The 23,121-nt window shown below is 34.7% G+C and overlaps 1 protein-coding gene across 3 annotated transcripts in view; it reads right to left on the bottom strand.

Moving 5' to 3' along the window:
* Positions 1-23,121, bottom strand: part of VPS13A (vacuolar protein sorting 13 homolog A) — a 252,868-nt gene that overhangs the window by 165,417 nt on the left and 64,330 nt on the right. For all 3 annotated transcript variants that reach the window (XM_081236830.1, XM_081236828.1, XM_081236829.1), the window contains exons 22-23: positions 22,708-22,825; positions 7,891-8,029 (exon numbers count right to left, since the gene is read on the bottom strand). In XM_081236830.1, the coding sequence (XP_081092956.1) occupies positions 7,891-8,029; positions 22,708-22,825 (257 nt within the window). The remainder of the gene's footprint in view (positions 1-7,890; positions 8,030-22,707; positions 22,826-23,121) is intronic.

Here is a 23,121-nt window from a genome sequence, read left to right as displayed (position 1 = left end):
AAATGTGTGGCCTGGCACATAATAGATACTCAGTATAAGGAGACATATTAAATAGTTATTCTCTGCATATTTTTATATATGCATTTGATTTTAAAAAGGAACATGATCTAGTACAGATCATGTGCCTGAGACTCTCTTGATATATAGGAGAGATTAAAGCCCAGAGAGGAAGAGTCCTCTCAGGCACTGCTGATAACTAAGGGAGAAATAAACAGTTACACAGTACTTTTTCTAAAATGTAAAGAAAGCTTAAGAAGAAAAATAAATAAGTAAAAGTATAAAAGGCAATATACAGTAAGCCCAAAAGGACTTAGAGGTGCTCTCAGCATAGCATAAAGCTGGTAGGAGAAGCAGACTCAAGACTGTCACAGAAATTCTACTTAACGTCTTGAAGAAGAGGATTAAATAAAGACTGACCATGTATATAGAAATAAAATAGTATGGTATCAGTGAAAGGACAGACACAGATCAAAGGAAGAGACGCAAAAATCTTTGGAGAAGAACAGAGTCAGAAACAGACTCAACTCAACGGAAAAGGAAAGTGTTTTCAACAAGGGAAACAGAAACAGTATTACAAATGTAAAGATAGAAAGATCACTCATCAGGTACACCATTTAAAAAAATTAACACAAACTGTTTGACAGAACTTAATATAAAACCTAAAACTACAAAATTTCTAGAATCAAACACAGGAGAAAATCTTTCTGACTTCGCATTTGGCAAAGATTTCAGAGATATGACTTAAAAAGCTTCATCCCTACAAGAAAATACTGATAAACTGGTCAAAACTTAAAACCTCTGCTCTTCAAAGAGACTGTTAAGAAAATAAAAATCACAGCAGAAGCAAGAACTAGAATCCTGCAGCCTGCGGAACAAAAACCACATTCACACAAAGAGACACAAGATGAAAATGCAGAGGGCTATGTACCAGATGAAGGAACAACATAATGCCCCAGAAAAACAACTAAATGAAATCGAGATAGGCAATCTTGCAGAAAGAGAATTCAGAATACTCATAGTGAAGATAATCCAGGACCTCGGAAAAAGAATGGAGGCAAGGATCAAGAAGATGCAAGAAATGTTTAACAAAGACCTAGAGGAAGTAAAGAACAAACAAACAGAGATGAACAATACAATAACTGAAAAGAAAAATACACTAGAAGGAATCAATAGCAGAATAACTGAGGCAGAAGAACGGATAAGTGACCTGGAAGACAGAATGGTGGAATTCACTGCTGCAAAACAGAATAAAGAAAAAAGAATGAAAAGAAATGAAGACAGCCTAAGAGACCTCTGGGACAACATTAAATGCAACAACATTCACATTATAGGGTCCCACAAGGAGAAGAGAGAAAGGACCCGAGAAAATATATGAGGAGATTATAGTCAAAAACTTCCCTAACATGGGAAAGGAAATAGCCACCCAAGTCCAGGAAGCGCAGAGAGTCCCAGGCAGGATAAACCCAAGGAGAAACGTGCCGAGACACATGGCAATCAAATTGGCAAAAAATAAAGACAAAGAAAAATTACTGAAAGCAGCAAGGGAAAAATGACAAATAACATACAAGGGAACTCCCATAAGGTTAACAGCTGATTTCTCAGTAGAATCTCTACAAGCCAGAAGGGAGTGGCATGATATACTTAAAGTGATGAAAGGGAAGAATCTACAACCAAGATTGCTCTACCCAGCAAGGATCTCATTCAGATTCGACAAAAAAAAAACAAAAGCCTTACAGACAAGGAAAAAGCTAAGAGAATTCAGCACCACCAAACCAGCTCTACAACAAATGCTAAAGGAACTTCTCTAAGTGGGAAACACAAGAGAAGAAAAGGACCTACAAAAACAAACCCAAAACAATTAAGAAAGTGGTAATAGGAACATACATATCGATAATTACCTTAAACGTGAATGGATTAAATGCTCCAACCAAAACACACAGGCTTGCTGAATGGATACAAAAACAAGACCCATATATATGCTGTCTACAGGAGACCCACTTCAGACCTAGGACACATACAGACTGAAAGTGAGGCAATGGAAAAAGATATTCCATGCAAATGGAACACAAAAGAAAGCTGGAGTAGCAATACTCATATCAGATAAAATAGACTTTAAAATAAAGAATGTTACAAGAGACAAGGAAAGACACTACATAATGATCAAGGGATCAATCCAAGAAGAAGATATAACAATTATAAATATATATGCACTCAACATAGGACCACCTCAATACATCAGGCAACGCCTAACAGCTCTAAAAAAGGAAATCAAGAGTAACACAATAACAGTGGGGAACTTTAACACCTCACTTACAACAATGGACAGATCATCCAAACAGAATTAATACAAAAACACAAGCTTTAAATGACACAATAGACCAGATGGATTTATTTGGTATTTATAGGATATTCCATCAAAAAACAGCATATTACACTTTCTTCTGAAGTATGCACAGAACATTCTCCAGGATAGATCACATCTTGGGTCACAAATCAAGCCTCAGTAAATTTAAGAAAATTGAAATCATATCAAGCATCGTTTCTGACCACAACTCTATGAGATTAGAAATCAGTTACAGGGAAAAAAAATAAAAAACACAAACACAAGGAGGCTAAAAAATACGTTACTAAATAACCAATAGATCACTGAAGATATGAAAGAGGAAATCAAAAAATACATAGAGACAAATGACAATGAAAACCCGACGATCCAAAACCTAGGAGATGCAGCAAAAGCAGTTCTAAGAGGGAAGTTTATAGCTATACAAGCCTACCTCAAGAAATAAGAAAAAATCTCAAATTAACAATCTAACCTTACACCTAAAGGAACTAGAGAAAGAAGAAAAAACAAAACCCAAGGTTAGCAGAAAGAAAGAAATCATAAATATCAGAGCAGAAATAAATGAAAAAGAAACAAAGAAAACAATAGCAAAGATCAATAAAACTAAAAGCTGATTCTTTGAGAAGATAAACAAAATTGATACACCATTAGCCAGACTCATCAAGAAAAAGAGGGAAAGGACTCAAATCAATAAAATTAGAAATGAAAAAGGAGAAGTTAAAACAGACACCGTAGAAATACAAACCGTCCTTAGAGACTACTACAAGCAACTCAATACCAATAAAATGGACAACCTGGAAGAAATGGACAAATTCTTAGAAAGGTATAACTTTCCAAGACTGAACCAGAAAGAAACAGAAAATATGAACAGACCGATCACAAGTAGTGAAATTGAAACTGTGATTAAAAATCTTCCAACAAACAAAAGTCCAGGACCAGATGGCTTCACAGGTGAATTCTATCCAACATTTAGAGAAGAGCTAACACCCATCCTTCTCAAACGCTTCCAAAAAGTCACAGAGGAAGGAACACTCCCAAACCCAATCTGTGAGGCCACTATCACCCTGATACCAAAACCAGACAAAGATACTACAAAAAAAGAAAACTACAGGCCAATATCACTGATGAATATAGATGCAAAAAAATCTCAACCAAATACTAGCAAACAGAATCCAACAACACATTAAAAGGATCATACACCATTATCAAGTAGGATTTATCCCAGAGATGCAAGGATTCTTCAATATAGGCAAATCAATCAATGTGATACACCATACTAACAAAGAATAAAAACCATACAATCATCTCAGTAGATGCAGAAAAAGCTTTTGACAAAATTCAACACCCATTTATGCTAAGAACTCTCTAGAAAGTGGGCACAGAGGGATCTTACTTCAACATAATAAAGGCCATATATGACAAACCCACAGCAAACATCATTCTCAATGGTGAAAAACTGAAAGCATTTCCTCTAAGATCAGGAAGAAGACAAGGATGTCCACTCTCACCACTATTATTCAACATAGTTTTGGAAGTCCTAGCCACGGCAGAGAAGAAAAAGAAATAAAAGGAATACAAATTAGAAAAGAAGAAGTAAAACTGTCACTGTTTGCAGATGACATGATACTGTACATAGAGAATTCTAAAGATGCCACCAGAAAACTACTAGAGCTAATCAATTAATTTGGTAAAGTTGCAGTATACAAAATTAATGCACAGAAGTCTCTTGTATTCCTATACACTCATGATGAAAAATCTGAAAGAGAAATTAAGGAAACACTCCCATTTACCACTGCAACAAAAAGAATAAAATACCTAGGAATAAACCTACCTAGGGAGAAAAAAGACCTGTATGAAGAAAAGTATAAGACACTGATGAAAGAAATTAAAGATGATTCAAAGAGTTGGAGAGATATACCATGTTCTTGGATTGGAAGACTCAAAACTGTGAAAATGACCATACTACCCAAAGCAATCTACAGATTCAATGCAATCCCTATCAAATTAACAGTGGCATTTTTTACAGAACTAGAACAAAAAATATTAAAATTTGTATGGAGACACAAAAGACCCAGAATAGCCAAAGCAGTCTTGAGAGAAAAAAACAGAGCTGGAGGAATCAGACTCCCTGACTTTAGACTATACTACAAAGCTACGGTAATCAAGACAATATGGTACTGGCACAAAAACAGAAATATAGGTCAATGGAACAGGATAGAAAGCCCAGAGATAAACCTACACACCTATGGTCAACTAATCTATGACAAGGGAGGCAAGGATATACAGTGGAAAAAAGACAGTCTCTTCAATAAGTGGTGCCAGGAAAACTGGACAGGTACATGTAAGAGAATGAAATTAGAACACTCCCTAACACCATACACAAAAATAAACTCAAAATGGATTAGAGAGGTAAATGTAAGACCGGGCACTATAAAACTCTTAGAGGAAAAAATAGGAAGAACTCTCTTTGACATAAATCACAGCAAGATCTTTTTTGATCCACTTCCTAGAGTAATGGAAATAAAAACAAAAATAAACAAATGGGACCTAATGAAACTTAAAAGCTTTTGCACAGCGAAGGAAACCAGAAAGAAGACGAAAAGACAACCCTCAGAATGGGAGAAGGTATTTGCAAATAAATCATCAGACAAAGGAGTAATCTCCAAAATATATAAACAGCTCATGCAACTCAATATTAAAAAAACAGACAACCCAATCCAAAAATGGGCAGAAGACCTAAGTAGACATTTCTCCAGAGAGGACATACAGATGGCCAAGAAGCACATGAAAAGTTGCTCAACATCACTAATCATTAGAGAAATGCAAATCAAAACTACAATGAGGTATCACCTCACACCAGTTAGGATGGCCATCATCAGAAAATCTACAAACAACAAATGCTGGACAGGGTGTGGAGAAAAGGGAACCCTTTCGCACTATTGGTGGGAATATAAATTGATACAGCCACTATGGAGGACAGTACGGAGGTTCCTTAAAAAACGAAAAATAGAATTACCATATGACCCAGCAATCCCACTATTGGGCATATACCCAGAAAAAAACATAATTCAGAAAGATACGTGCACCCCAATGTTCATTGCAGCACTCTTTACAATAGCCAGGTCATGGAAGCAACCTAAATGCCCATCGACAGGCGAATGGATAAAGAAGATGTGGTACATATATACAATGGAATATTACTCAGCCATAAAAAGGAACGCAATTGGGTCATTTGTAGAGACATGGATGGATCTAGAGACTGTCATACAGAGTGAAGTAAGTTAGAAAGAGAAAAACAAATATCGTATATTAACACATATATATGGAACCTAGATAATGGTACAGGTGAACCGGTTTGTAGAGCAGAAATTGAGACACAGATGTAGAGAACAAACGTATGGACACCAAGGGGGTAAAGTGGCGGGGTAGTGGGGGTTGTGGTGTGATGATCTGGAAGATTGGGATTGACATGTACACACTGATGTGTATAAAATGGATGACTAGAGAAAAATATATATATCTTTTTTAAAAAGAAAATAAAAATCTCAACAACAGACTATGAGAAAATATTGTAAAACACTAAAGTGTTCAATGTAGTGGCACAACATGTCAGCAACTTACTCTCAAATGCTTTGAGGAAAAATGTTCTTTGCACTATTTTTACAACATTTCTATAAGGTTAAAATTATTTCAAAAGAAAATTTAAACAAGAAAAGAGAAAGCAGAATTTAAAAAAGAGAAAAACATGAATGGATATTTTAGAGGTACAAAACACAGAAGTCATGAAGGAAAAAATCTAGTAATTTTGACTATGCAAAAAGTAAAAGCTTCAGCATGGCAAAAATAAATGTACCAAATAAAAAAACAAATTGGGTGGAAAGTATCTGTAATAACAAGCAATGATAATTTCCTTAATTGGAAAACCATAACCCAACAAAAGATATAAACAGCAGTTTTCAAAAGCAGAAATTCAAATAACCAATAAATTTAAGAAAATAAGTCCTATCTTACTCATAAAGAAATGTAAACCAAAACCAGAAGATAAAATTTTCATTTAATAGAATTGTTTTAACATTTGTTAATACTCAAGACTAATGAGAATAGGGAAACAGAGAAATAATATTTACTGTTGGTGGGACTAAATATTAGTACTCAACTGAGAAAGGAAATTTGGCAAAGTTCACTGAAATATAAAATGCACATTTTGGTTGTTTCCAGGTCCTGGCTCTGTAAACAGTGCTGCAATAAACATTGGGGTACATGTGTCCCTTTGAATTATGGTTTTCTCAGGGTATATGCCCAGTAGTGGGATTGCTGAGTCATATGGTAGTTCTATCTTTAGTTTTTTAAGGAACCTCTATAGTGTTCTCCATAGTGGTTGTACCAATTTTCATTCCCACTGACAGTGAAGGAGAGTTCCCATCTGTAGAGATGTGGATGGACCTAGAGTCTTATACACAGTGAAATAAGCCAGAAAGAAAAAACCAAATACAATATATTAACGCATATATATGGACTCTAGAAAAATGGTACAGATGAACCTATTTGCAGGGCAGGAATAGAGGTGCACATGTAGGGAATGGACATGGGGACACAATGGGGGAAGGAGAGGGTAGAATGAATTGCGAGATTAGGAATGACATATATACACTACCATGCGTAAAACAGATAGTGAGAACATGCTATAAAGCACAGAAGCTCAGCGACCTAGATAGGTGTGATGGGGGTGGGGTGGAAGGGAGGTCCAAGAGGGAGGGGATAGATGTATACACATAGCTGATTTACTTCATTGTACAGCAGAAACTAACAAAACATTGTAAAGCAATTATACTCCAATAAAAAATTTTTGAAAAAAATTAAATTCACATATTTTACTCAACAATACCACTACCAGAAATATATGCAATGGATAAAAATATACTCAAATACATGTAACGAGGAAGTTCAAAGCAGTGTTTTTTTAATAACTAAAAACAGTCATAACAATATGAACACTGATCAGAAGAAGATGCCATTACATCAGGCAAAGGATGGTACACTCACACAATTCAATACTGTATCACCATAAAAAAGAAAAAGGCAGATCCGTATGTGCTTAATAGGTAAATAGCTCTAAGGTACATAACATATATGATAATAATGGTGAAAAAAATACCGATTCAAAACCGTAAGTATAATGATCCTATTTATGAAAATTTTAGGAACATAAGAATATAAACACAGACATACATATACACACAGAGACATGCATGTTTCTATGTGTGTGTATTAGTATATGCTATAAACATTTTCAAAAAACTAGAGAAGCAGTAGTTAACCATTGAGGAGAGGGACTGGAAAAGTGAAGAAAGGTAGACTTATTATTTCATTCTTTTGTTTACTATTTGCACCTTTTACTATTTCATCATTCTGTCTTTCAGTATGTAATTTAAAAGTCTACTCACAATGAATTCAATTGTTTTACCCAAAATTTCTGTGGCTGTTACAAATACTGTTTGTGGAATTTTCTTTTTTAATTCGTGCTTTCATTAATTTTGAAAATACATTACCTGAAATGGTTTGACAGGGACATTTACTTCAGTTGCAGGTGGGGGTTTTGGGATGCTTTCAATCAATTCCAATATCCCTTGCAGTTTTTTATCTGAGATTCGTAAAGAAACCAGTGGTAAGTTTCCAGAAATCTTGAATCTGTTCCAAAAAGACAGAAATCATTATAAAAAGATGACTGTTCATCTTAAATTATCTAAGAATAATAAAATGTGATTTTAAGTACTAAATATTATCTATACAGACCATGGGACAAATTATCTCACAATCTACAGTCAAATTCCCATCATTTTACCTTATTAACCAATCTCATCAGCTGAACTAACATCATTATTTTTCAAAGGCTTATTTTCTATTGTTATTATGTTTACTATCCCTCTACTATTTTGCCAATGCCTGTTGACAATCACAATTTATGAAGTGTTTATTACAGACAGGCATTAAGGAAAACACTTGATATGCATTATCATAAATAATTCTCACAACCTATGAGGCAGACAACCTATTTCTGCTCACTGTTTCTTATAAGTTCCCATATGTACATGGTTCCTATCAGGAAACTAAGGTTGGCAAGTACAAGTAACTTGCCCGAGAGATTATATATTTAAAACCAGGTTTAAAAATCAGATCTGAATGAAAAATCACAATCATATAAGTAGATGCATGTAACAAAATCCAACACCCTTTCACCGTAAGAACTCACAGTAAACTAGAACAAAGAACTACCTCAATTTGATGAAGAATATCTTTGAAAAACTTACAACTAACACCATACTTAATAGTGAGAAACTCAATGTTTTCCCACTAAGATTAGGTACAAAACAAAGATTTCCCTCTCACCCCTCTATTTCAACATCACACTGGAAGTCCTTAAATGCAGTAAGCCAAGAAAACAAAAAGCATACAGATTGGTAAAGAAGACATAAAACTGTCTTTGTTCACAGATGACATGATCATCTATGTAAATTATCTAGAAAAAAATTCCTGAAACTAATAAGCCAATACAGCAAAGTTGTAGGATATGAGGTTAACATGTAATAGTGAATTACTTCCTCATATACCAACAATGGACAAGTATAATCTAAAATTAAAAATACAATACCATTTACATTAGCACCCCAAGAAAGTAATACTTACGTATAAATCTAACAAAATAAATACAAGATCTATATGAGGAAATCTGTAAAACTCTGATAATAAATAAAGAACTAAATAAATGAAGAAATATTCAACATATAAGGGTAGGAAGATTCAATCTGTCAAGATGTCAGTTCATCCTAAACTGATCTAATAGATTCAATGCAATCACAGTCAAAATCCCATCAAGTTATTTAATGGATATTGACAAATTGATTCTAAAGTTTAAATGGAGGGGCAGAAAACCCAGAATAGCCAACATAATACTGGGTTGATATTCCCTGACTCAAGACTTACTGTAAAGCTACAGTAAGCAAGACGCTGTGCTACTGGCAAAAGAACAGACAAACAGATCAATGGAAGAGAACAATGGAACAGAATAGAGAGTGCAGACACAGACCTCCATAAATATAGTCTACTGAATCGCTGACAAAGGAGCAAAGGCAAACTAATGGAGCAAAGACATTGTCTTCAACAAATGGTGCTGGAATAAATGAATATCCACATGGAAAAATTAATTCAGACAGGCCTTACACCCTTCACAAAAGCTAATACAAAGTGGATCACAGACCTAAATTTAAAATGCAATACTATAAAACTCCAAAAAGATAAATCAAAGAAAACTTAGATGACCTTTTTAGATACTTTTTAGATACAACACAAAGGCACAATTTATGAAAAAAATAATTGATAAACTGGATTTGATTAAAATTATAAACTCCTGGGACTTTCCTGGCAGTCCAGTGGTTAAGACACCACGCTTCCACTGCAGAGGGCACAGGTTTGATCCCTGGTCGTGGAACTAAGATCCCACATAACGGGACCAAAAAAATTTAAAAACTTCTGCTCTACAAAAGACAATGCCAAGAAAATTAGAAGACAAGCCACAGAGTGGGAGAAAATATTTGCAAAACCTAAAACTCATAAAGGACTATTATCCAAAAAGTTCAAGAAAAAAAATGTTTTAATTTATTTTCTTATACAGCAGTTTCTTATTAGTTACCCATTTTATACACATCAGTGTATACATGTCAATCCCAATCTCCCAATTTATCCCACCACCAACCCCACCCCCCGCCACTTTCCCACTTTGGTGTCCATAAGTTACTTATCTACATCTGTGTCACTACATCTGCCCTGCAAAACGGTTCATCTGTACCATTTTTCTAGGTTCCACATATATACGTTAATATACAATATTTGTTTTTCTCTTTCTGACTTACTTCATTCTGTATGACAGACTCTAGGTCCATCCACTTCTCAACAAATGACCCAATTGCGTTCCTTTTTATGGCTGAGTAATATTCCATTGTATATATGTACCACATCTTCTTTATCCATTCGCCTGTCGATGGGCATTTAGGTTGCTTCCATGACCTGGCTATTGTAAAGAGTGCTGCAATGAACATTGGGGTGCACGTATCTTTCTGAATTATGTTTTTTTCTGGGTATATGCCCAATAGTGGGATTGCTGGGTCATATGGTAATTCTATTTTTCGTTTTTTAAGGAACCTCCGTACTGTCCTCCATAGTGGCTGTATCAATTTATATTCCCACCAATAGTGCGAAAGGGTTCCCTTTTCTCCACACCCTGTCCAGCATTTGTTGTTTGTAGATTTTCTGATGATGGCCATCCTAACTGGTGTGAGGTGATACCTCATTGTAGTTTTGATTTGCATTTCTCTAATGATTAGTGATGTTGAGCAACTTTTCATGTGCTTCTTGGCCATCTGTATGTCCTCTCTGGAGAAATGTCTACTTAGGTCTTCTGCCCATTTTTGGATTGGGTTGTCTGTTTTTTTAATATTGAGTTGCATGAGCTGTTTATATATTTTGGAGATTACTCCTTTGTCTGATGATTTATTTGCAAATACCTTCTCCCATTCTGAGGGTTGTCTTTTCGTCTTCTTTCTGGTTTCCTTCGCTGTGCAAAAGCTTTTAAGTTTCATTAGGTCCCATTTGTTTATTTTTGTTTTTATTTCCATTACTCTAGGAAGTGGATCAAAAAAGATCTTGCTGTGATTTATGTCAAAGAGAGTTCTTCCTATTTTTTCCTCTAAGAGTTTTATAGTGCCCGGTCTTACATTTACCTCTCTAATCCATTTTGAGTTTATTTTTGTGTATGGTGTTAGGGAGTGTTCTAATTTCATTCTCTTACATGTACCTGTCCAGTTTTCCTGGCACCACTTATTGAAGAGACTGTCTTTTTTCCACTGTATATCCTTGCCTCCCTTGTCATAGATTAGTTGACCATAGGTGTGTAGGTTTATCTCTGGGCTTTCTATCCTGTTCCATTGACCTATATTTCTGTTTTTGTGCCAGTACCATATTGTCTTGATTACCGTAGCTTTGTAGTATAGTCTAAAGTCAGGGAGTCTGATTCCTCCAGCTCTGTTTTTTTCTCTCAAGACTGCTTTGGCTATTCTGGGTCTTTTGTGTCTCCATACAAATTTTAATATTTTTTGTTCTAGTTCTGTAAAAAATGCCACTGTTAATTTGATAGGGATTGCATTGAATCTGTAGATTGCTTTGGGTAGTATGGTCATTTTCACAGTTTTGAGTCTTCCAATCCAAGAACATGGTATATCTCTCCAACTCTTTGAATCATCTTTAATTTCTTTCATCAGTGTCTTATACTTTTCTTCATACAGGTCTTTTTTCTCCCTAGGTAGGTTTATTCCTAGGTATTTTATTCTTTTTGTTGCAGTGGTAAATGGGAGTGTTTCCTTAATTTCTCTTTCAGATTTTTCATCATGAGTGTATAGGAATACAAGAGACTTCTGTGCATTAATTTTGTATACTGCAACTTTACCAAATTAATTGATTAGCTCTAGTAGTTTTCTGGTGGCATCTTTAGAATTCTCTATGTACAGTATCATGTCATCTGCAAACAGTGACAGTTTTACTTCTTCTTTTCTAATTTGTATTCCTTTTATTTCTTTTTCTTCTCTGCCGTGGCTAGGACTTCCAAAACTATGTTGAATAATAGTGGTGAGAGTGGACATCCTTGTCTTCTTCCTGATCTTAGAGGAAATGCTTTCAGTTTTTCACCATTGAGAATGATGTTTGCTGTGGGTTTGTCATATATGGCCTTTATTATGTTGAAGTAAGATCCCTCTGTGCCCACTTTCTAGAGAGTTCTTAGCATAAATGGGTGTTGAATTTTGTCAAAAGCTTTTTCTGCATCTACTGAGATGATTGTATGGTTTTTATTCTTTGTTAGTATGGTGTATCACATTGATTGATTTGCCTATATTGAAGAATCCTTGCATCTCTGGGATAAATCCTACTTGATAATGGTGTATGATCCTTTTAATGTGTTGTTGGATTCTGTTTGCTAGTATTTGGTTGAGATTTTTTTGCATCTATATTCATCAGTGATATTGGCCTGTAGTTTTCTTTTTTTGTAGTATCTTTGTCTGGTTTTGGTATCAGGGTGATAGTGGCCTCACAGATTGGGTTTGGGAGTGTTCCTTCCTCTGTGACTTTTTGGAAGCGTTTGAGAAGGATGGGTGTTAGCTCTTCTCTAAATGTTGGATAGAATTCACCTGTGAAGCCATCTGGTCCTGGACTTTTGTTTGTTGGAAGATTTTTAATCACAGTTTCAATTTCACTACTTGTGATCGGTCTGTTCATATTTTCTGTTTCTTTCTGGTTCAGTCTTGGAAAGTTATACCTTTCTAAGAATTTGTCCATTTCTTCCAGGTTGTCCATTTTATTGGTATTGAGTTGCTTGTAGTAGTCTCTAAGGACGGTTTGTATTTCTACGGTGTCTGTTTTAACTTCTCCTTTTTCATTTCTAATTTTATTGATTTGAGTCCTTTCCCTCTTTTTCTTGATGAGTCTGGCTAATGGTGTATCAATTTTGTTTATCTTCTCAAAGAATCAGCTTTTAGTTTTATTGATCTTTGCTATTGTTTTCTTTGTTTCTTTTTCATTTATTTCTGCTCTGATATTTATGATTTCTTTCTTTCTGCTAACCTTGGGTTTTGTTTTTTCTTCTTTCTCTAGTTCCTTTAGGTGTAAGGTTAGATTGTTAATTTGAGATTTTTTCTTATTTCTTGAGGTAGGCTTGTATAGCTATAAACTTCCCTCTTAGAACTGCTTTTGCTGCATCTCCTAGGTTTTGGATCGTCGGGTTTTCATTGTCATTTGTCTCTATGTATTTTTTGATTTCCTCTTTCATATCTTCAGTGATCTATTGGTTATTTAGTAACGTATTTTTTAGCCTCCTTGTGTTTGTGTTTTTTATTTTTTTTCCCTGTAACTGATTTCTAATCTCATAGAGTTGTGGTCAGAAACGATGCTTGATATGATTTCAATTTTCTTAAATTTACTGAGGCTTGATTTGTGACCCAAGATGTGATCTATCCTGGAGAATGTTCTGTGCATACTTCAGAAGAAAGTGTAATATGCTGTTTTTTGATGGAATATCCTATAAATACCAAATAAATCCATCTGGTCTATTGTGTCATTTAAAGCTTGTGTTTTTGTATTAATTCTGTTTGGATGATCTGTCCATTGTTGTAAGTGAGGTGTTAAAGTTCCCCACTGTTATTGTGTTACTCTTGATTTCCTTTTTTAGAGCTGTTAGGCGTTGCCTGATGTATTGAGGTGGTCCTATGTTGAGTGCATATATATTTATAATTGTTATATCTTCTTCTTGGATTGATCCCTTGATCATTATGTAGTGTCTTTCCTTGTCTCTTGTAACATTCTTTATTTTAAAGTCTATTTTATCTGATATGAGTATTGCTACTCCAGCTTTCTTTTGTGTTCCATTTGCATGGAATATCTTTTTCCATTGCCTCACTTTCAGTCTGTATGTGTCCTAGGTCTGAAGTGGGTCTCCTGTAGACAGCATATATATGGGTCTTGTTTTTGTATCCATTCAGCAAGCCTGTGTGTTTTGGTTGGAGCATTTAATCCATTCACGTTTAAGGTAATTATCGATATGTATGTTCCTATTACCACTTTCTTAATTGTTTTGGGTTTGTTTTTGTAGGTCCTTTTCTTCTCTTGTGTTTCCCACTTAGAGAAGTTCCTTTAGCATTTGTTGTAGAGCTGGTTTGGTGGTGCTGAATTCTCTTAGCTTTTTCCTTGTCTGTAAGGCTTTTGTTTTTTTTTTGTCGAATCTGAATGAGATCCTTGCTGGGTAGAGCAATCTTGGTTGTAGATTCTTCCCTTTCATCACTTTAAGTATATCATGCCACTCCCTTCTGGCTTGTAGAGATTCTACTGAGAAATCAGCTGTTAACCTTATGGGAGTTCCCTTGTATGTTATTTGTCATTTTTCCCTTGCTGCTTTCAGTAATTTTTCTTTGTCTTTATTTTTTGCCAATTTGATTGCCATGTGTCTCGGCACGTTTCTCCTTGGGTTTATCCTGCCTGGGACTCTCTGCGCTTCCTGGACTTGGGTGGCTATTTCCTTTCCCATGTTAGGGAAGTTTTTGACTATAATCTCCTCATATATTTTCTCGGGTCCTTTCTCTCTTCTCCTTGTGGGACCCTATAATGTGAATGTTGTTGCATTTAATGTTGTCCCAGAGGTCTCTTAGGCTGTCTTCATTTCTTTTCATTCTTTTTTCTTTATTCTGTTTTGCAGCAGTGAATTCCACCATTCTGTCTTCCAGGTCACTTATCCGTTCTTCTGCCTCAGTTATTCTACTATTGATTCCTTCTAGTGTATTTTTCATATCAGTTATTGTATTGTTCATCTCTGTTTGTTTGTTCTTTAATTCTTCTAGGTGTTCTTTAATTTTTCCAGGTCTTTGTTAAACATTTCTTTCATCTTCTCAACCTTTGCCTCCATTCTTTTTCCGAGGTCTTGGATCATCTTCACTATCATTATTCTGAATTCTTTTTTCTGGAACGTTGCCTATTTCTATTTCATTTAGTTATTTTTCTGGGGTTTTATCTTGTTCCTTCATCTGGTACATAGCCCTCTGACTTTTCATTTTGTCTATCTTTCTGTGAATGTGGTTTTTGTTCCACAGGCTGCAGGACTGTAGTTCTTCTTGCTTCTGCTGTCTGCCCTCTGGTGAATGAGGCTATCTAAGAGTGTGCAAGTTTCCTGATGGTAGGTACTGGTGGTGGGTAGAGCTCTCAAAGAATACTTAAAGCTCGATAATAAGAAGACAATCTAGTTGAAAAATGGACCAAAGAATTTAACAGACACCTCATCAAAGAAGATACACAGATAGCAAATAAGCAACGATGTTCCACATTATATATAATCAGAGAAATACAAATCAAAATAAGAATAATGAGATAGTACTACACACCTACTATAATAACCAAAATCAGGAATACTGACAACACCAAATAATGGCAAGGATGTGGAGCAGCAGGAACTCACAATTACTGCTGACTGAAATGCAAAAGGGTATAGCCACTTTGGAAGACAGTCTGGAAGTCTCTTAGAAAACTAAAGATACTCTTACCATATGACCCAGCAATTGTACTCCTTGGTATTTACCCAAAGGAATTTAAAGTTATGTCCCCACAAAAACCTGCACATGGATGTTTATAACCGCTTTACTCATAATTATATGAATCAGGTTTATCCACAAAAATTTTATATTCCTATTTTATCACCAAAACTTGGAAGCAACCAAGATGTCCTGCAGTAGGTAATGGATAAACAAACTGTGATACATCAGATAATGGAATATTATTCAGCACTGAAGAAAAATGAGCTCTCAAGTCATGAAATGACAGGGAGGAACCTTAAATGCATATTACTAAGTGAAAGATGTCAATGTGAAAAGGCTTTGTCTTCTATAATTCCAACTATGTGACATTCTGGAAAAGGGAAAACTATGGACACAGTAAAAAGATCAGTGCTTGCTAGGGCCTGAGTGTGATAGGGGAGGGATGAATAGAATATTTCTAGGGCAGTAAGAATACTCTATATGATAAACTCTATATGATACCACAATGATGGCTACATATCATACATTTGTCCAAACCCATTCAAGGTACGACACCAAGAGTGAACCATAATGTAAACTATAGACTTTGAGTAACTATGATGTGTAAATGTCGGTTTATCAATTCTAACAAATGTACCACTAGGTGGTGGATGTTGTTAATGGGAAGGCTATGCATGGGTGGATGCAGGGGGTACATGGGCAATCTCTGTAGCTTCCTATCAACTTTTTTGTGACACTAAAACTGTTGCAATATGAAGGAAGTCTTAAAAAATAATAATAATTTAAGAAGAGACTGACATCAAAGAGAGAATAAGTTTTCGTTCACCATTTTTATCCCTGCATTTTAACTTACTTTTTCAATCACACACAATGACTGCTAAAAATATACCTGAATTCCTTGAGAAAATTATAAGCTTTCTTTTACCTCCAGTAACCTAAATATTTGTAACTAATCCCATACATCCTAATTTAACAAGTACATATTATAGATCTGCCTCATTAATGTACCTAAACTTCTTTTCAATTTCTTTAAATATGCCAGCTTAACAACCTGAGGATGACAGGTGCCAAAATACTACCTATCAAATAACAGAGGATTTCCTTTTATCTGCCTTAAACTTTTTAAGCTCAAACTTCAAAGGAAGTTGCCTGATACTTGTACAGTTCCAGGATTTTATATAATGTCATATCCACTTTATATTGCTCACAACTTACAAAACTGAAATCAAATGCTTCTCAGATTTCATCTTTCTGAATCATTATAGTTTCTGCTTGTGACTGTTTTAGGCACAATTTTCTGGTACTAAATTATAGCCATTTTAGTATCATAAGAATACTAGTACAAAAGGCTTTCCTGGTGTCTTCTGCCTTTATTGGTTGTGTCTGGGTGTAATGCACTGAACCAGAGTTTGGCAAAATATGGCCATGGATTAATCCAGCCTGCTGCTTATTTTTGTAAATGAAGTATTAACTGGAATACAGCTATGCCCACTTACTATGTACTGTTTATAGCTGCTTCCATGCTAATATAGCAGAGTTGAGTAGTTGTGACAGACAATACAACTTCAAGCCTAAAACATTTAATATCTGGCCCTTTAAAGAAAAAGTTTGCTGACTGTTACACTGCAATAATCTCTCATACTCTTGCATTCCATTATCTGTCTATATATAGACATTTTAACCAACTGTTTTAATTCCTGCTAGGCTATACATATTTCCTATATTACTGGACATAAATTCTCCCTAATCATAGACTAACAGAGCAATCTAAAGCAAAGGAAGTTAGCCATTTCTTCTCAGAGTAATATCACTTTCTTTTTTTGGTACCCTGTAACATCCTAGATTCTAGCATACTTAAGTATAAAATGCTGAAAAAAATCTATTTGTAACCATGTTTGCAACAGGAAATTACATACATCTTTGTCCTTTCTCACATACTGACAAACTTTAAAAGAAATATCAGACAACGGTAAATAGGCAGGAGGACATTTGGGAAGGAAGCCAAAGAACCTAAGCATGTCTAAAATTAACCTATACCTAATGCTTGACTGTAAACAACAGCAAAATGTATAGAATGGTTTTCTTTCTTTCTCTCCTTCTCAAACCAAATTCCTGGCATTCCTCTGCTTTAAGACACTCAGAGTCCCAGTTTGATATTCTTGAATAAGGAAGTCTAAGAGAATGAGAGTAAACTGCACAATGTTTTCTAGAGAATCGAGTTGAATTTGAAAGGCGAAAAAAAAAAAAAGGCGTGTAGGTTTCTCTTAGGTCTCTTCCTTTCACGTGGCGACAACAGTAAGTAGTATGAACAGGGTCTGCAACATAGCATATAGGAAAAAGACCAGGCTATCACTACCTCCTACTATCCCTTCCACCCGTACTTGAGCCACAAAACCTTATGCACTGCTATATGAGCATTCTCTTCTTGCCTCTCTACCAACAATTTCACTTAGATTGTTTGGTAGTTATTAGATGTGTCTTTCTTTAAATTTTAAAATCGATCTGTGGCTGAGGTTTGAATGTTTGCAAGGGAGAGAAAAACTACTGGTGGAAAGAAAAGGTGAAAGGGCTAGCTACAGTCTTAAACTATTTAGGACTAAATCAGCTAACTAGTCCAGTCTAATTTAACAGACTTCTATATTTAGGATACTGGTCTCAAAGCATCAGTCAGCTAACAATAAAATATAAAGATCTCGGTAAAAGCAAACACACGATAAATATAAAATCAAGTATTATGATTTTTCATTTCAACTTCACCTTTTATTTTCTACAGGATTTAGAAAATATAAATCTGTGCTAATGGGTACAATATATAATAAAGATATAATTTGTGACAGCAATGACATAAAATGGAGGGGGTGGAGCAGTAAATAGTAGAGTTTTTGTATGCAATTAAAGTTAAGTTGGTGTCATTTTTTTAAAAATTGTCAACTTTACAATGTTACAGGTAATCTCCATGATAACTAAAAAGAAAATATCTATAGAATGTGCATATGTGGAAAAGAGAAGGGCAACAAAACACGTCAGAACAAAAAATCAACTAAACACAAACGAAGGCCATAACAGGAAAAAAGGGACAAAAAAGCTATAAGACATACAGAAAGTAAATAACAAAATGACAAAATTAATTTGTTCCCCATCAGTATTTATTTTAAACATAATGGTTTCAACTTCACAAAGATATAAATAGACAGAATGAATTTTTTAAAAAATGGATCAAACTATATGATGGCTGCAAGAGACTGACTTTAGATCTAAGGAAACAAATAGTTTGAAAGTGAAAGATATTCTATGCAAATAATATCCAAAAGAAAGCAGGAATGGCTATAGTATCAGTCAAACCAGACTGTAGGTCAAAACCTGTTACAAGAGAGAAAAGACATTATTTAATAAAAAGTCACTTCATCAAGAAGATATAACAATTAGAAACATATATGCACCAAACATCAGAGCTGAAAAACATATGAAATATTGACAGAGTTGAGGGAAGAAATAGCTCTACAATAACATGAGACTTCAATACCCCACTTTCAATAACTGATAGAACAACCAGAGAAAAGATCAATAAGGAAATAGAGGACTAGAACAACACTATCAACAAACATAAACAAAACATTCCTCCATCAACAGCAGAATACACATTTTTTTCATACACATTTTTTCATGCACACAGAATATTCTCCAAGATAGACCGAATTTTAGGTCATAAAAGCAAGAGTCAAAAATTTTTTAAAGATTGAATAGAAAGCATCCTTTCTAATCACAATGGAATGAAAGTGGAAATCAACAGCAGAATGAAAAATGTAAAATTACAAATATGTAGAAATTAACACATTTACTGTTAATGAGTCAAAGAAGAAATCACCATGGAAATAAAAAAATCTCGAGACAAGTGAAAATGAAAACACAACATACCAAAATTTTTAGCATACAGCAAAAACCATGCTGAGGGAAATTTACAGCTATAAACACTTATGTTGAAAAACAAAGATCTCAAATCAGCAACCTAATTTCATGCCTTAAAGAACTAAAAAAGGAGCAAACTAAACCAAAAGTTAGCAGAAGTAAGGAAATACAGATTAGAGCACAGAGAGAAAAAATAGAGAATTGAAAAATAATTGAAAAAAAATCAACAAGAGTTTGTTCTTCAAAAAGATGAACAAAACTGAAGAACCTTTAGGTAGATGTAGATAAAGACAGAAAAGACTCAACTAAAATCAGAAATGATAGTGGGGATATCACTATCAATCCTACAGAAATAGGAAGGATTTTATACCAACAAATTGGATAACCTAAATAAAGTGGACAAATTCCTAGAAACACACATCTATCAACACTGAATTTTGAAGGAACAGAAAATCTAGATAGACCTATAATTAATATGGAGAGTGAATCAGTAATCAAAAATCTCACAACAAATAAAAGCCTATGATCAGATGGTTTCACGAGTGAATTCTACCAAACATTTAAAGAATTAACACAAATTTTTCTCAAACTCTTCCTGCAAACTAAAAAGAAAGGAATACTTCCTAACTCATTTTAAGGACAGCATTACTCTGATACCAAAACCAGACAAAGATACTACAAGAAAAGAAAACTACAGACCAATATCCTTTACGAACACTGATGCAAAAATCTCCAAAAAAACACTAGCAGGGCTTCCCTGGTGGCACAGTGGTTGGGAGTCCGCCTGCTGATGCAGGGGACACAGGTTCGTGCCCCAGTCTGGGAGGATCCCGCATGCCGTGGAGCAGCTGGGCCCATGAGCCATGGCCGCTGAACCTGCGCGTCTGGAGCCTGTGCTCCGCAACGGGAGAGGCCACAGCGGTGAGAGGCCCGCGTACTGAAGGAAAAACAAAAAACAAAAAACTAGCAAACAAAATTCAACAGCATATTAAAAGGATTATACACCATCACCCATCACCCAGTATTTAAACCTGGAACGGAAGAATGGTTCAACATATGAAAACAGATCAATGTAATACACCACACTAACAAAATGAAGGGACAAAATAACACATGATCATCTCAACTGATGAAGAAAAAGCATTTGGAAAATGCAACATGTTTCCTTAATAAAAGCACTCAAAAACTAGAAATAGAAGGAAACTACCTCAAAATAATAAAGGTCATATATGAAGAAACCATACAGAGCACACTCAATGCAAAAGACCAGAAGCTTTTACTCTATGATCACAATAAAGGATGCCCACTTAAATTACTTGTATTCAACATAATATTGGAAATTCTAGCCAGAGTAATTAGGCAACAAAGAGAAGAAAAAGGTACACAAATTGGAAAGGATGAAGTAAAACTGCCTCTGTTCTAAGATGAAGTGGTCTTATATGTAGAAAATTGTAACAATTCCATACACACAAAAAATGTTAGAATAAACAAATTCATCAAAGCTTCAGATACAAAATCAACTTGGAAAAATCAATTGAGTTTCTATTAACCAACAAAGAAATTAAGAAAACAATTCCATTTATAATAGTATCAAAAAGAATAAACTTAACCAAGGAAGAAAAAGACATACACTGAAAACTACAAAATAATGCTGAAAGAAATTTAAAAAGACACAGGTAAATGGAAAGACATCTTGTATTCATGTATCGGGAGACCTGATATTAAGATGTCACTACTGAAAACATTTGCAGATTCAATGCAATCCATATCAAAATCTCAATGACACCTGTTGTTAAAAATAGAAATATCCATCTTAAAGTTCAAAAGGAATCTCAAAGGACCCCAAATCACCCAATCAATGTAGAAAAAGATTAATGTTGGATGACCCATGCTTCCTGATTTCAAAAGTTACTACAATGCTACAGGAATCAAAACAGTGTGGTACTGGCATAAAGACAGACACAGAGACCAAGGGAACAGAACAGAAAGCCCAGAAATAAACCATCACATATATTGTCAAATGATTTTCAACAAGGGTGTCAAGACTATTCAATAGGGAAAGGCCAGTCTTTTTAACAAATGGTGCTGAAAAGAACTACACATCCACATGCAAAAGAATAAAGCTGGATCCTTAGCTTACACCACATCCAAAAATTAACTCAAAAAGGTTTCCTAAGCACTAAAAGTATAAAACTCTTTGGAAAAAAATATACAGGAAAAACACTGGATTTGGTGATAATTTCTTAGATATGACAACAAAAGCACAGGCAACAAAGATAAATTAAACTTAATCACAATTCATAGCTTTTGTGCATCAAAGGATGCTATCAAAAGAGTGACAAATAAGACAATCCACAAGAAGAAAGAAAATATTTGCAAATCATTTTATCTGGTAAGAAGTTAATATCCAGGAAAATATTTTTAAAAAAACAAATCTCCAACTTAACAACACAAACAACCTAATTAAAAGGTGGGCAAAGGACTTGAACCGACATTTCTCTAAAGAAATACATAAATTGCCAATAAGAACATGAAAATATGCTCAACATCACTAATCATTAGAAAATGCAATTCAAAACTATAATTAAATACTACTTCACACCTGTTAGAATGGCTACTGTTTTTTTTAAAAGGAGAAAATAACAAGTGTTGGTGAAGAGGTAAGAGAAGTTGGAACCCCTGTGGATTGCTGATGGGAATATAAAATGGTGCAACTGCTATGGGAAACAGCAGGACAGTTCCTCAAACAATTAAAAATAGAATAATCCAGCAATTCCACTTCTAGATATATACCCCCCAAAATTTAAAGCAGGGACTTCAGTAGATATCTGTATACTGATGTTCACAGCAGCATTATTACAACAGTCAAATGTCCATTAACCCATGAATGGATAAATAATATATGATATATACATGCAATGGAATTAGGCCTTAAAAAATGAAATTCTGACATACACTACAACATGGGTCAACATGAAGACATTATGCTATGTGAAATAAACCAGTCACAAAAGGAGAAATATTGTATGATTCCACTTGCATGAGGTACCTAGAGTAGTCAAATTCATAGAGACATAACACAGAATGATGACTGCCATGGACTTGGGGGAGGACACAGTGGGGTATTATTGTTTAACAATGGGTAGAGTTCCAGTTTGTGAAGCTGATATGGTGGAGTGGTTGGACAAAAATGTGAATGTACTTAATGCCACTGAATGATACATTTAAAAATGGTAAATTTTTTAATATATATTTTACACCAAAAAATCAATGAAACATGGCATTTCTTAGCTATATAACTACTAAGAAAACCTACGATCACATGAAACAGGTAATACATACTTGGGCATCCTTATATCCATGAAAACCATGGCCTTAGAGAGTTCCACATTGAAGTGCATAGGTACCAAGATATGTTGTGTGGATACACTGAGTTTTCGTGCTTCTTTCCAATTATCACCTAATTACAGAAAACAGTACATGTTTAACACATGTGTAATTTGCAAAACATACTAAACCTAACATTACCATTAATACTTCGTAGTCATACAGTGCATGGTATGAGGAAATCTTCCTACATCTAGATAATCTTAATGCTATATTCCCAGGTACACATACTCAGCAGGTAAATTCTTTTCCCTTTCAAAGACTCTATGTTTTAATAGGAAAAATGCTTATTAAAATGTTAACAACAACATAGTTTTAATCAAATCTACTATGCATCCTTGGCAATCACTATGCCAACCATACATTACT

This window comes from Mesoplodon bidens, assembly GCF_964165515.1.
Source record: "Mesoplodon bidens genome assembly, chromosome: 6".
NCBI lineage: Eukaryota > Metazoa > Chordata > Mammalia > Artiodactyla > Ziphiidae > Mesoplodon > Mesoplodon bidens.
Note: the sequence above shows the minus strand (reverse complement) of the source record. Positions and strands in the feature narration are given on the sequence as shown.